Below are 13,527 nucleotides of genomic sequence, written 5' to 3'. Positions count from 1 at the left end.
GCATATGCATTTCCACGCAAACAAGTGATGGTGAAATGAAACTACAGTAATCGAAAGGACATTTTCATGCAGTAGTTCCCCCCACAAAACTTTTTGTTAATAATAACAAAAACATTTCGCTGTGTAGCTATTGGTTTTCCCCTTTATTCTGAGATTATAATACAGTCGTGTCTGTTTTTGGAGTGTGTTGCGCGCACTCCTTCCCCCGAGGTGCCTATTCTATCTCCAAGAGGCAGGGTCAGTTTCTGCGACACAGCTTCTCTCCACACTTGCCCGTATGACTCCCCAGGAGGATGCGCTAGCCGCCCTTACACACCAGGCACTCTGTAAGAGATATGATAACCAGAGGGCGGGCTGATAGCTAAGGACAGTCTAGGAAAGAATCTATTGCGCGCGACGAGAGCGCGAATGAAATGATTAGCGCGTCATGATATTGCAACTAAGTGATTGAGCAATGCAAGACACTGACTCAAACTGTTAGCTTTGCTTATGTTTTTTGCTTTGGACTGATTTTAAACCATATATTCGTGGAAAATGTACATCAAGAACTGAAATTCTTCAGTTGGGGCAGTCTCGTTGCTTGAGTTTCCAAAGTGGATATTGCCTTAAAAAACTCTCGTTAAGATACGTGCGGGACACCAGGTATCCTATTGCCTTGAACTATGTCTATGCCATCAACTTTTGGATTTACCCAAGAGCAGGTTGCCTGCGTCTGCGAGGTCCTTCAGCAAGGTGGGAGTATCGAACGTCTCGGACGCTTTCTGTGGTCCTTACCTGCTTGTGAGCACCTCCACAAAAACGAGAGCGTTTTGAAAGCGAAAGCTGTGGTAGCTTTTCACCGGGGCAACTTCAGGGAGCTCTACAAAGTATTAGAGAGCCACCAGTTTTCTCCGCACAACCACCCTAAACTGCAACAGCTCTGGCTGAAAGCTCACTATATCGAAGCGGAGAAATTACGCGGTCGTCCTCTGGGCGCAGTGGGAAAATACCGCGTGCGCAGAAAGTTTCCGCTGCCTCGCACCATCTGGGATGGAGAGGAGACCAGCTACTGTTTTAAGGAGAAGAGCCGGTGTGTGCTTAAAGAGTGGTACACTCACAACCCGTACCCTTCTCCGAGAGAGAAGAAAGAACTGTCCGAGGCCACTGGCCTCACCACGACGCAGGTCAGCAACTGGTTCAAGAACAGGAGGCAGAGGGACCGTGCAGCAGAAGCAAAGGAAAGGTAAGAAGAACACCATTACTCTCAAGACGCTAAAAAAGCAAACATTCTATACAACAGCGGTGGAATGCTCACCAAAATGACTGTAGTTATCTTTAATATATATATATATATATATATATTAAAGATATAATACAAATATTTGCATTCATTAGTGTACTTGTGGGTAGAATAAAGACATCAATAAAGACATAAAATAAATAATTATAGTCTATAGTTTAAAAACAATAGTTCAAAGCAAAAAAATAAAAACAATTTAAAAACAATTGGACTTTAAGAAAATATATATCCGCAGCTGCACATTTAATAAATGTGTTTAATTTATTGACATCAGTGACATGGCAATTGATGCAGGAAGTTTTGTCACCTGCCTTTTAAATTAAGGAGTGACGCTAAAATCACAGAAATGCAATTAAAAAAAATACAAAATCTCATCTCACTTAAACTGATCGGGGCTGAAGAAGGGTTTTTACCTAAGATATGATTAACGTATGATTGTTCAAACTAAATAAAATAGAGTCCATAAATTTACAAATCACTTAGCCTATATAAATATAGTTTTTGCTTCAAACTTAAAAAAGGCCTGACATGTCCTCCTAATGGAGAAAAATAAAAGTAATTTGCCACATTTAGTCATGCGCGGTCCCGGTGTTTGTATGTCCTTCACTAAGCGGTGGTTGTAGTTTTTGCTAGCCCCCTAATGAATTTGAATGATCTGCTCCAACAGGGAAAACGATGGTGCAAATCCAAACGGCCACAACCCACTCACCTCTCACGTGAACGAAAACAAATCTCTATGTGAAAGTTCAGAGGACGATAAATCTCCCGCGGCGACCCCGGATCACAGCTCCATGAGCCCAGCCATCCTTATGCCCTCCAGCTCAGGTCTGCCACCCCTGCACAGCTTCGCGCCTCCGCCCGGCCCCAGCGTCTCCATCATCCCCGTCAGCGGCTCAGACGCTCAGAGCCACCACCACTTCTTCATGCACGACGGCCTTCTCAACCCCATGACGGCCAGCCTGGTGGAACTGGGATCATAAGGAATAAAACACTTAATCTTTGACCTTTCCCCCCAGTTACTAGCTTCGTTAGGCTACCAAACATCAGTTAGTCAAGCTTAGAGGACATTAGACAAAAAATTCCAAGAACTACCAGATGACGGGCCTACCTGAAAACTGTTTCCATAAAAATTCTGTAACAATTCAGTGTAATCAAGGGATAGTTTTTGATATGTCTAGCTATAAATTTAACTAATAAAATATATATTTAATAACGTCAAAATATGTGGTCTCCTTTAACATTTACAGGTCACTGCATCTGTCAGTTTTAATAGCTTCATCGAAAGCGGATAGGACAGAATCTCATCTGCTGAATTATTATTGCAATAAATGCCAGTACAAGTAAGTAGAAACATGTAAATTCAATTATTTGGATTTTCTTTCATAACGCATGGCGCTTTGTCATGTTTGGATACACAAACCCTTTATTTTCTTTGTAATTTATATTAAAGGCATGAATGTTCAATTTATAACTTCATTATCTGGTAAGGTACAGTAGCCTATGTCAAAAACAAAGCACTCCAAAAATCTTTTCGTCTTTATTTATTTTTATTTATTTATTTATTTATTTATTTTGTACAGATTGTTACAAATATTTGCCATTCTTCATAGTTTTATTAGCTCTTCATAAATTTTTCATCGGTAATTACATTCAGCGCGGCAAAAAGATGAAATTATGATTACAAGTTGTAATTGTAGCACAACTTTGATTTTACTTAAAACGAATAGTATGAAAAGAGCTATGAAATAGTATTTTTTTATATAACATAAAACAGCATTTAACTTTTTTTAGATAACATTTTGTAAGCTTCGTTTTTAACTTGTATTTTGTTCCTTAAAAAAGGAAAGAAAAAACATCATGAACATATACTGCCCCTATTGGCAACGGTATGCAATTATAAGCAGTGGCCTACCTACTCGGTTTCTCCGATAAAGCTGAAGATCACTACCGAGATCATTTTACCTATTTCCAGAGATATTACTTATTGGACCAAAGAACAGTACACAGAAACTCTTAGATAACAATTTGCTTCTAGACGGATGTACTGTTATTCGAAATTTGGGTGTTATATTAGACAGCAACTTGTCTTTTGAAAATCATATTTCCCATGTTACAAAAGCAGCATTCTTCCATCGTAAAAACATTACCAAGCTATGGAACATGCCACCTATTTCTGATGCAAAAAAAGCTGGTTCATGCATCTTTGACTCAGACTGGACTATTGTAATGCACTGGGCTGCGTTTCCCGAAACCTTCTTAACGCTTCGTCGTTCGTAAGTTATGCCTACCTTAAGTTGTACCTTGACGTTAATACGTGTTTTCCGAAACGTTCTTAGTTAAGTATACCTTCTGTAAGTCATTCGTTCACAAAGTTAGTCTGGACCACTACAGTATACCTTATCGCTGTTCACAGTTCACTCCGCTAGTGGCCACCACTGTGCACAAAGCTTCTTCACATTTCAGTCGATACGATTGTAATTATGTGGCAAGAAAAAGTGCAGAACCAAATAAATATTACAATTCTAAAGTTGTAATACACCCAGTGTTCAATTAATTGAAATGTTTTTATGCAAACATTAAAACTGTCATTATACTGATGGTTGTTAGTTTTTCCATTATAATATACAAAGGCACATCGGCTGGCAAAACCATTAGGCAGCACATAATTAGGAGTCTATTTAAAGGGAATGAATGTGATGGGAGTTTGGTCAAACTATTGCAGCGAGACAGCGAACAGTTGTCATAAATCAAAGACGACTGCTTTCAATGTTAAATTCACATTAAATATATCATACTCAGTCGTATTAAAAATATGTTATGGCATGACACCCATATATTTTAAGTAAACAGACAGGTTTTTATGCATAGTTAATAGATTACATTATTTACTTTGACCATCATAGATCAGCATAATCTATAAAGGTGAGAATCAAGATATTTCATGATAAATAAATAAATAAATAAAACATAAGTGATGTTGTGGCTGTGTGTCACATGGCTGTATATATATATGTATATATATGCATATATATATATATATATATATATATATATATATATATATATATATATATATATATAGGTGATATCCAAAGTTGCATTTAGTTAGAAATTTTGATTATTTTATAAATGCAGTGAACCCCGATAAATGCAATTTCTACTATTTCTAAACTGCTTCTTTAAAATGAGCATCCCTTTCTCAATGCTTTACCTAAAACGCAGTGAAGGAGCTCCTGTATATAGTAAACAATCGATTCTCGAGCCATCGATATCAACCAATTCAGCACCGCCGCCATGGACAGCACCTGCTTGTTGTCCTGCATCTTCAAAAAACAAGCTACAGGTAGTCTAAAATGCAGCTGCTAGAGTCCTCACCAGGGCCGGGTTTCCCGATAACGATTGATCTTAGCGCTTAAGAGTGTTTCCTACGAGTAATTTTACGATCGTTCGTTATTATTTCACGTGCGGTTCCCAAAAATGCACTTAACGCAATCGCTCGTAGATGTGCTTTAAGTGCTAGGAGTCGCTATCCGTTTGTCAAGTGCTGAAATGTCACCTTACAGAATGGCTCGTAATTGTAGAAGGCTACACGCTCATTTGTTGAAATGTTAACCTAATGCTGCGTTCCAGACAGCTCGAATATAATATTTGTAGAGACTTTATTTCCAGGCCCAAGATGGCCGCACGTCAGTAAGTCATTGACAGTTTATTTATGTTTATTTATTTAGTCTATCCCTATTTTCCCCAGTCTTTGAAGCATGTTTCCTACATTACTTTTTTCAGTCATTTAATTTAGACGTATATTTGTATTTAAAAAAAAAAAAAATAATGTCCTTTTGAATTATTTCCTTTATAAATTCAAATTTAACTATAATCACATGAATAAACACACTATCTCTTTTTAAATCGAGATTGAATTAAATACACATCTCTTTAGCCAAACATTCACATAATGTATCTCATATCCTACTTCAAGTGATCAAATGCACATTATCATTCTTTTGCTTGGGCTAAACACATATTTTGCTTGGTTGGGACAGCAGCTGCGCTACTTTCTTTCTATTACTACAGAAGCTTCAGTCTGGATCCAGCCCTTACAAAGACGATGATGATGCCAACCCTCAGACAACATACACATCTACCAAATGTTGCTATAAGTTTGATCGCAACACATAATCATTGCTGTTAATAGTGTTCACCTTCTGTTTGATTACATGACATTAACTAACTGCTTGATTTTTACTGTACATTTCTGCCATAAGGACATCAACGTGACATTCGCCAATGATAAGCTACTACTAAAAATAATGTAGCCTAGATACTTTAAAATAGAAACTTTCATTTTCTGTGAAGCTACTTTGCAACGACTTGTATCGTGAAAAACGCTATGCAAAAAAATTTAATTGAATATGTGTTATTATACGAAGGAACATGATTCCCCAAACCATCACGTAAACGCACTGAAACTTTTGCCAGTTGCGTCCAAATGTTTATCTCCTCTGCATGACAAATGATAAATGAATTATTTCTGATTGTATTAAAATAAATTAGTATGAATTTGGTAAAGGCGTGGTTTTAGAAATATTAATGTTCAATTACAATTTTGAAAGTGGTGGAAGAATATGCATTTATTGGGTGGCATGAGATGTGGATTACTGCAGGTCTAAGCACTGTGTAATTATGGAATTATTAACATGCAACATGTGGCTGGTATGCTACAGGCCTGTTGGAGAAGATTTGAAATGGAAGAGGAAGAAGAGGATTCACATTATTCACATATTTTTCATGTGAAAGCAAGAATGTATCATCTTTCTACTGAAATGTGTTACATTTATTGCCATCAAAGTGCCTAGACCTAAAGTTATGGAGGCAGAGATTAAAAACTAACAGATCAGTGAGGATAAAACATTTAAATACATATTTTTATTTTAATAATTTTAAATGAAACTATTTCTTTAATCAAAAATTTTAAAACCAAATGAGAGTAAAACATGAGATTACAAAGGCCCGCATCTTTCATTACAATACATTCAATTTATTTCTTTTAAAGGCTGCTCAACTTCACAACTTCACTAATTTCAATCCACTAAAACTGGAAATGCATGTTTAATCGCAATATTTTAGGGTTTAAGTGGTGCCAAAGTTACAACCTGGAGTTCATTGTAACTTATTTAAACAAAAATAACAATGTAAACATAACAATGTAAATATTATTGCACAAAGTAAACTATTCAGTTTCTGTATTTACATGATTAATAAAGACTGTCTCACATTATATATATATATATATATATATATATATATAATATATATATATCATAAAGCATATATATAACAATCATTAGGCTCAAAAGTTCCACAGCTGAGATTGTTTTATCCAATAGTAACCGCATGGTGGCGACATAAGCACATGAATAGGATGTAAAGGCTTCCTACTGTAAGAAAAGTTCATGACACATTTGTCACACTTCCTAAATCAGGTGTGTGAAACTCAATTCCTGGAGGGCCACAGCCCTGCAGAGTTTAGCTCCAACCCTAATTAAACACACCTGGTCTAGCTAATCAGGTCCTTCAGGCTTATTTGAAAACTAGATCGGTGTGTTGGCATTAAACTCTGCAGGGCTGCAGCCCTCCGAGAACTGAGTTTGACATCCCTGTCCTAAAGCTTTACATTTCAGTAAAACAGTCGCTTTCAGATTCACACCTGAAAAAATAAAGTTTTATGTGACAGCTTTGTCAGCCGTGTAAGCGTCATGACTGTAGAACGTGTGCAGCTACAGTATAAACATGTTTGGGGTGAACTGTGAGCGAGCAAACATTTCCACCGCTTAGTAATTACATAACATAATTTTTTTAAAGGTAAATGCGATGCTGCCACAAAAGTAGTAATATGAAATGTTTTACAAGGATCAAAATGCACTTTCGCCGACAAGTAGGCCTAATGTGCACCAAGGCCGTGATCTCATATGCAGTTGCAAATTTAAAGGGATAGGTCACCTTCAGTTGCTGTTCCCCATTTACTTGCACAGGTTAATATTTTTAGTTATTATTATATATATATTTTTTAGGTTTTTTTTCATACTATGGAAGTCAGTGGGGACCAGCAAATGAAGGTGAGCTATCCCTTTAAGGTCAAACGGCTTGTTACATGCGTTCACTCTCAAGAGTGCGCGAATTATAAAATTCTATTTTGTTTTCAACCTCAATTTCGTGAGGTTCTTTAGTCACGCGCAAAAATTCTGGTAGGGCCCCCTGCCCCAACACAGTTAGCCGACTGACATGCCTTTAAGATCTTTAAAACAACACTTACATTTTTGTGAAGACATAAGTAGTATGTAAATCTATAATAATTGATAATGACAAGGACTAGGCTACTTATGTTCTGTAGACTTACCGTAAGATATTGATCTAAACGGAAGTCGCTCGATCAGCGTACTGGCTGGCGTCATCCTCAGACGAGAGAAACTTTTGTTGCAGAGCTTGTGACTTGAGTGGTTACTAGTTTAAAAACACAATTGAAACGCGTTTATTTACACCGATTTATTATTTATAATCGAATTGGCAATATTTTTCCACGATGGTTAATTTATGAATTTATTAATTTGATATCGGCTATTTATCAAATGAAGCAGAAAATGTGAAGTAGACTTAAGCTACAAGTAACACTGCAACGATCAGATTGAGGCATTTTTCAATACATTTTCTTCACTATTAACATGTTAAGTTTAAACTTGAGTGTGGCCTTGAAATTGCACTTGTGTGGTGTGCTAAAGAGGCGCGTCGCGTTTAGATTATTTTATAGCGTAGCTCAACGCAGCACAATGAATCCAGGTCAAGGGGAACTGCCGCGTGAATAAACACGAATAAAAAGTTGTGCTCAGTTAAGCGATCAAATCAAAGGGGAGAAGAGGGAACAGAAATCCTCTCACAGTAAACGACACACTCTTTCTCTTATATGGGATGCTATTAGGACACCACAAACAAACCATCCTCTTGTTATTTAGCCTTATGGTGGTAGTAAGAGAGAAGTCTGAAACTGAATGATGGCATTATTAGACAGATAAATAACGTTTTACAACTGAGGTGATTACAGTGAGCTCTTTGGAATAATGTGTAAGTAATGTGGTGGCACTAGTTTAATTCCTCGTATCGGCGAGTAGCCTATACGTTTTTGATTACCTGGTTAACATAAGTCACTAGTGAGAACTAAAGTAAGATAAATTAAAAAATAAAGATAAATTAAAAAATAAAACTTATTATTTTATTTCGTATATCAGCGTTAGTTGATATGTACACAAGCACGTTCAGTTTTGTTTTTAATATGTGTTTCATCTGCATTTATTTCTACTTTAACATGACCAATAATTAAAGATGTGTACATTGTAAAGCTTTTACGATTCATGATCATAATTGTCTCTTTTGTCGTGATGATCGGCTTTCTATTTTTTTTCTTAAAAAAATCAATACAAATTCATAAGTTAATTTAAAAAAAAATTGTCTAAGCTTTGTAATGTATTAATTTTATTTGTCAGAATTTTTTCTATAGTTTCCTACTGTTCTACGAATATTTTCTATTGTTCTTCGCCAGAAGCATAAAACATTTCCATCAGTTATCAATATCAAAACAAAAATACATTTGCACGTGTAATGGCAACACGAAAGCTGTAAGCTGCTCTCCCTTTATTCAAATTTATAGGCTAAATATAATTACATTTATTTTAAACTTGTTTACACCAATGAAAATCCCACTACTTCAATAATAATAATAATAATTAAAATTGAACGAAATTTTTGAATTAAAGAAATAAAAGAACGAAAGCAATAACACCTCTTCGACTCTCTTTTTTAAATTCTGTTTAACGTGGACTTAATGTTCACACTATCTAAATGTTTAAAACATTCCTAAAATAAAAATAAAAACGAACAAGAAACTAATGTAGGCTATAAAATAGCAAATATATTTTTCTCCCTTATTTGACCAAATCCAACAACGTCAACTCATTGAAAAAACAAATAATACTCTGATAGTCATTATATTAAATTAGATTTATTTGCATAAAAGTGACCCATAACACTGTGTTTTCAGCGCCATTAACCCATTTACAGTATAAAAACGAGCAGAATGAATAGACACTTAAAATCTCCAAGCACTTAACAGACAGTTACTCACGCTTTATGGACACAACATAAAGAAATTTGCAGGAAAGAGAGTTGCGTAATTGCGATATCATACAAGCATATCTAGACAAGCCTAGACCTAAGGAAAACTTTGAATCAGACATGGACAATTCAATATAAATCTCGAGATAAAATTAGTATGAACATCAAAGGGGGAATAAAGGTGCTTTTGACTTCAACGATTGTCTGATAAACACAAAATAACAAAACTGTCTCTCCGGTTCACTCATTTCATTGAGCATCAAGTTATACCTTCTCAGACTCCACTTCATAAATGCCTTTTAAAAATGCAAAATATTCACGAATGAACATGCAAAATGGTCGTGTAGGCATTGGAAATGAAAGGAAAGGGCATCAGTTCGTTGAAGCGCTGGAAAAACAGCATGCTTTTCTCCTTTTGTCGAACACAAGGTGGCAAAATGGCCGGCCCCCATATTGCCCACAATTTCTCACAAGTTCATTTTTCTCTGGGCAAAAATGTTCCATATTTGTCTGACGGTGCATCATACATCAAAATCAGAATCACTGTCAGTAACTGAGAGAATGGTCCCGCCGTCGCCTCGTTCATTCATACTGGAGACGCTGGTAGTGGGGCTGGCGGCCGCGCAAGGGGACTCGGCCGAGCTGTGCGGTGTGCACCCGGACTCTGACATGGAGCGCAGGCCGCTTTGACCCAGTCCGTGGTGCTGTAGCCTAAAAACACACAGATTCAGAAAATAAGATTATTTATGCAATACAATATTCAACTATACATACATCACAGACGGTATTGTTCGAATTCGACGGGTTACAGTGCCTCTAATAATAACAAACCTTATTTTAAATGTGAGATCAGAACGAAAAGAGTAAAAAGCAATTTAGTCACTCAAGTCGATTTTTATATAAGGATGATTATATTTATATTATGCTTATATTTTTCATAAACATCCATTTCTATTAATTAAAAATATAAATATATTTCTAATTATAAATAATGAGCTCTAGCCATATTTAATGACATTTCGTATAGGCCTATATTTGATTAGATTAGGCTAAATCAGTTTATACTACATGAAAAAATATGTGTTGGTTTTTGGTAAATTGATTTAACATTTAAAGAAAACTATATCGAAATGCACTGTCAAATATACATTTTTCAAAACATGTATATGTTATTATATATATGGGGCTATTTTTAACCACAAAGAAGTTGAAAAATTGTATTGTTTCTGGGAAAAAATAAAATCAATTATCATAACCTTACTGCAAATTGATTTTTGCTGTTGTGCTGTCATGATTATCTTCCTATTTGCTTAATTAACTAAGAACTCCACATTAAGTAATTATTTTACATTCAAAACGCCAAATAAAATAACACGTTTTCTAAAGTTTTAACAGTTAAATTAAAGGAATCGTCCGCAATTTTAATGCTGCAAATGCAAAAGCAATAGGAAAATGCCTTTGTTGTTGTTTTTTTTTTTTCCAAATAAATAAAATAATATTGTTCGATTTCTTTCCATCAAGATCGAGCACATCGTGAAAATTGTGTGACAGCATTTGCTGTCTATTGAAATTTACAAATTGCCTTTATATCTTTGCAAGTATTCGTTTAATTTCAGTTTCTCCGAATTCGATTCAACCCATTAAACTGACCTGTTTTTGGCAGCTGCCGCTCTGTCTCTTTGCCTTCGATTTTTAAACCAATTGCCCACTTGAGTAGGAGTCAGTCCAGTGGCTTGTGCCAGTTCCCTTTTCTTGCTCGGATTGGGGTAAGGATCCTGTAGGTACCACTCCCTCAACAAGCCGCGAGTCCGTTCCTTGAAACAGTGCGTCTTCTGTTCGCCATCCCAGATGGTCCGTGGCAAAGGGAACTTCTTGCGGACCCGGTATTTATCAACGGGTCCGAGGGGACGACCGCGCAGCTTCTCTGCCTCTTGGTAGTGCGCTTCGAGCCACATCGCTTGCAGCTTTCCATGAGAGTCTTTGGTGAACTTGTAGTTTTCCAGGATGTGGTACAATTCACGGAAGCTTCCTGTGTGATACGCAACCACCGCTCGGGCTCGCTGGATGGACTCGTGCTTGTTGATGGCATCGCAGGCTCCCGGTGCCACGGGCAAGGACCAAAGGAAACGTCCGAGTCTCTCGATGTCTCCGGTTTCCTCCAGCGTCTCGCACACGCTGGCCACCTGTTCCGCCGAGAAGTTTAGGGTGGGCAGCTGAAACATCGTTAAGTCCTCCGGGGATCTCGCTCTGGGAATGCTGCCTGCTAGAAGCAGGGGGCGATCCGCGAAATTGGGCAGGAAAAGATGTGAGGGATAAAGCTCTAAAGGAGACCTGAAAACCATGGAGTCGCCGGACAGAGACAAACAGACGGGAAAAGACGGTAAAACCGACGTCTTATTTGCGCCGCTATCGCTGTTGTGCCACCAAACGCGTAATATCTATTCTTAATCAACTTCGAGTGAGACGGTGAAACATTTTGTTTCGCTTTTTCTATTGGTCTTCCTGGTGTCGTGCTGTGGTTGTCATGGTAGCCCTGCCAATCACTGTCAAGCATGCCAGTCATTAGCCAGTGCGCGCTGCCCTTCTCCGCATTTGCTTCGAGCGCGGGGTTTTATCATCGCTCCAATCAGAACTGGCCACTCACTGCGGGATGTTTTCAAGCAGGCGAATGGTGCGCCAGTTCACTCGACGGTAGGAGGATTAATAGGTGGAATATTGCTATATTACTGCGAGTATGCTTCCGCGCCTGGGTGAGAAAGTTTGCGAGCTAGCCAACAGATAAATAACCCGCCGTTATTTACCAAACATTTCTATAACGTAGAAGAACTGGGAGGTTTATTTATTTATTTATTTATTTATTTATTTATTTATTTATATTAAAAATCTGAAAATGTATTTTACAGCTGTTAGTGCATATGCACTTTTTTTTTTTCAGGAAAAAGCGATTGAAAAGGCGTTGACATAATAAATGTATTAAATCTTTTTACATCTTAAAGACACATTAACATATTTACGTATAAGTTTATTTGTTAACAGGGGCAATGCACATTAATAAACACAACTGTTAATGTGCCAGAATTAGCCAAAAAGGCAATTTTTCATCTGTAGACCCTTGACACAATGTTAAAAGGTCACCCTAAAACAAAGACAGAGCATCATTACACAAATACACAACATATGAAAAAAGGAAGTAAAAAGTAAAATACAGAAAAAATTACAGAAACATAAATGCACAGTAAAAAGCGCTACTAAAATACAAAATATAAATAAATTATCTAGACAAAGTAAAAATATGAGGGAAGGGGGAGAGAGAGAGAGAGAGAGAGAGTGAGAGAGAGACGGCAACAGGAGAAGGCAACATATTTGAATTAATCGATCCTCAAAAACATTGGCACTTATTTGTAAAATTAAATGTTTATTTATTTTACATTTTTTTTAAGCTTTTGTTCAATCTGTAATCGTCATGATACTTTAATGTTTAAATACACGTTTTTATTAGCCTACAACATAAATGCGTATTCCATGTAGGTTATTTCGCCCCTTTATCAGTTTAAAAGGCAAGATAAAATGTCAGCAGGAAACAAGATCGGCTTGTTAGGCCTGAGTCAAATAACATTCTTTCACAAGGCTTTTTGTTTGCACAAAGCGTGTAATTAATGCCACAAACAAGTTAATTCATTTGGCCTAATTGTCTGTTTATCCTGGGGCTTAGCGCTTAATGGCCTTCTCTCCAGTGGGCACACCACTACTGTCTTACATTAAAGATTAATGTGTACAGTTAAAAGGCGGTGATGTCTGCAGATTTATCATTAGTGATTAATTGGGTATTAGATAAAAATAAAAAAAAATCGTTGCTATAATAATATGCGTTTGGAACGATTTTTAAAAAGGCATTGCTTCAAGGCAAGATTTAAAATGATCTTTTCTAAGCTACAGGTGTTGGCGTAATAATAATAACCGCCAACAAAAGCACTAATCTCGCGCCCCGTAGACAAGTAACGAGACGTCTTTGTTCATCAGGATTAGTTAATTGGTTGAATATCGTGTTCACTGCAAATATGAACCTCTATTTACACACGAACTGAGCT

General features: G+C 36.8%; 2 protein-coding genes across 2 annotated transcripts; one reads left to right on the top strand and one right to left on the bottom strand.

Annotated features, from left to right (window-relative positions):
• On the top strand, positions 1-2,695 carry LOC109099568 (homeobox protein SIX2-like). Its single transcript, XM_019113076.2, has 2 exons — positions 1-1,222; positions 1,947-2,695. Exons 1-2 carry the CDS (start codon positions 663-665, stop codon positions 2,257-2,259), a joined length of 873 nt encoding a protein of 290 aa, XP_018968621.1. The 5' UTR covers positions 1-662; the 3' UTR covers positions 2,260-2,695.
• A 6,732-nt stretch (positions 2,696-9,427) lies between these two features.
• On the bottom strand, positions 9,428-12,025 carry LOC109112565 (homeobox protein SIX3-like). The gene is made up of 2 exons (XM_042735520.1): positions 11,090-12,025; positions 9,428-10,150 (listed from the first exon to the last, which is right to left on the bottom strand). Exons 1-2 carry the CDS (start codon positions 11,779-11,781, stop codon positions 9,961-9,963), a joined length of 882 nt encoding a protein of 293 aa, XP_042591454.1. The 5' UTR covers positions 11,782-12,025; the 3' UTR covers positions 9,428-9,960.
• Positions 12,026-13,527: the final 1,502 nt, after the last annotated feature.

The sequence above is a fragment of the Cyprinus carpio genome, chromosome B12 (assembly GCF_018340385.1).
Source record: "Cyprinus carpio isolate SPL01 chromosome B12, ASM1834038v1, whole genome shotgun sequence".
Lineage (NCBI taxonomy): Eukaryota > Metazoa > Chordata > Actinopteri > Cypriniformes > Cyprinidae > Cyprinus > Cyprinus carpio.
This window is presented reverse-complemented; position numbering and strand designations above follow the sequence as displayed.

Bases quoted from the DNA above. Each gene is read 5' to 3' on its own strand.
- LOC109099568 (XM_019113076.2), top strand. From the start codon at position 663: ATGTCTATGCCATCAACTTTTGGATTTACCCAAGAGCAGGTTGCCTGC. The intron at 1,223-1,946 runs GTAAGAAGAACA...CTGCTCCAACAG, and splicing joins GCAGCAGAAGCAAAGGAAAG to GGAAAACGATGGTGCAAATC.
- LOC109112565 (XM_042735520.1), bottom strand. From the start codon at position 11,781: ATGGTTTTCAGGTCTCCTTTAGAGCTTTATCCCTCACATCTTTTCCTG. The intron at 10,151-11,089 runs GTCAGTTTAATG...GTGTGTTTTTAG, and splicing joins GCGGCAGCTGCCAAAAACAG to GCTACAGCACCACGGACTGG.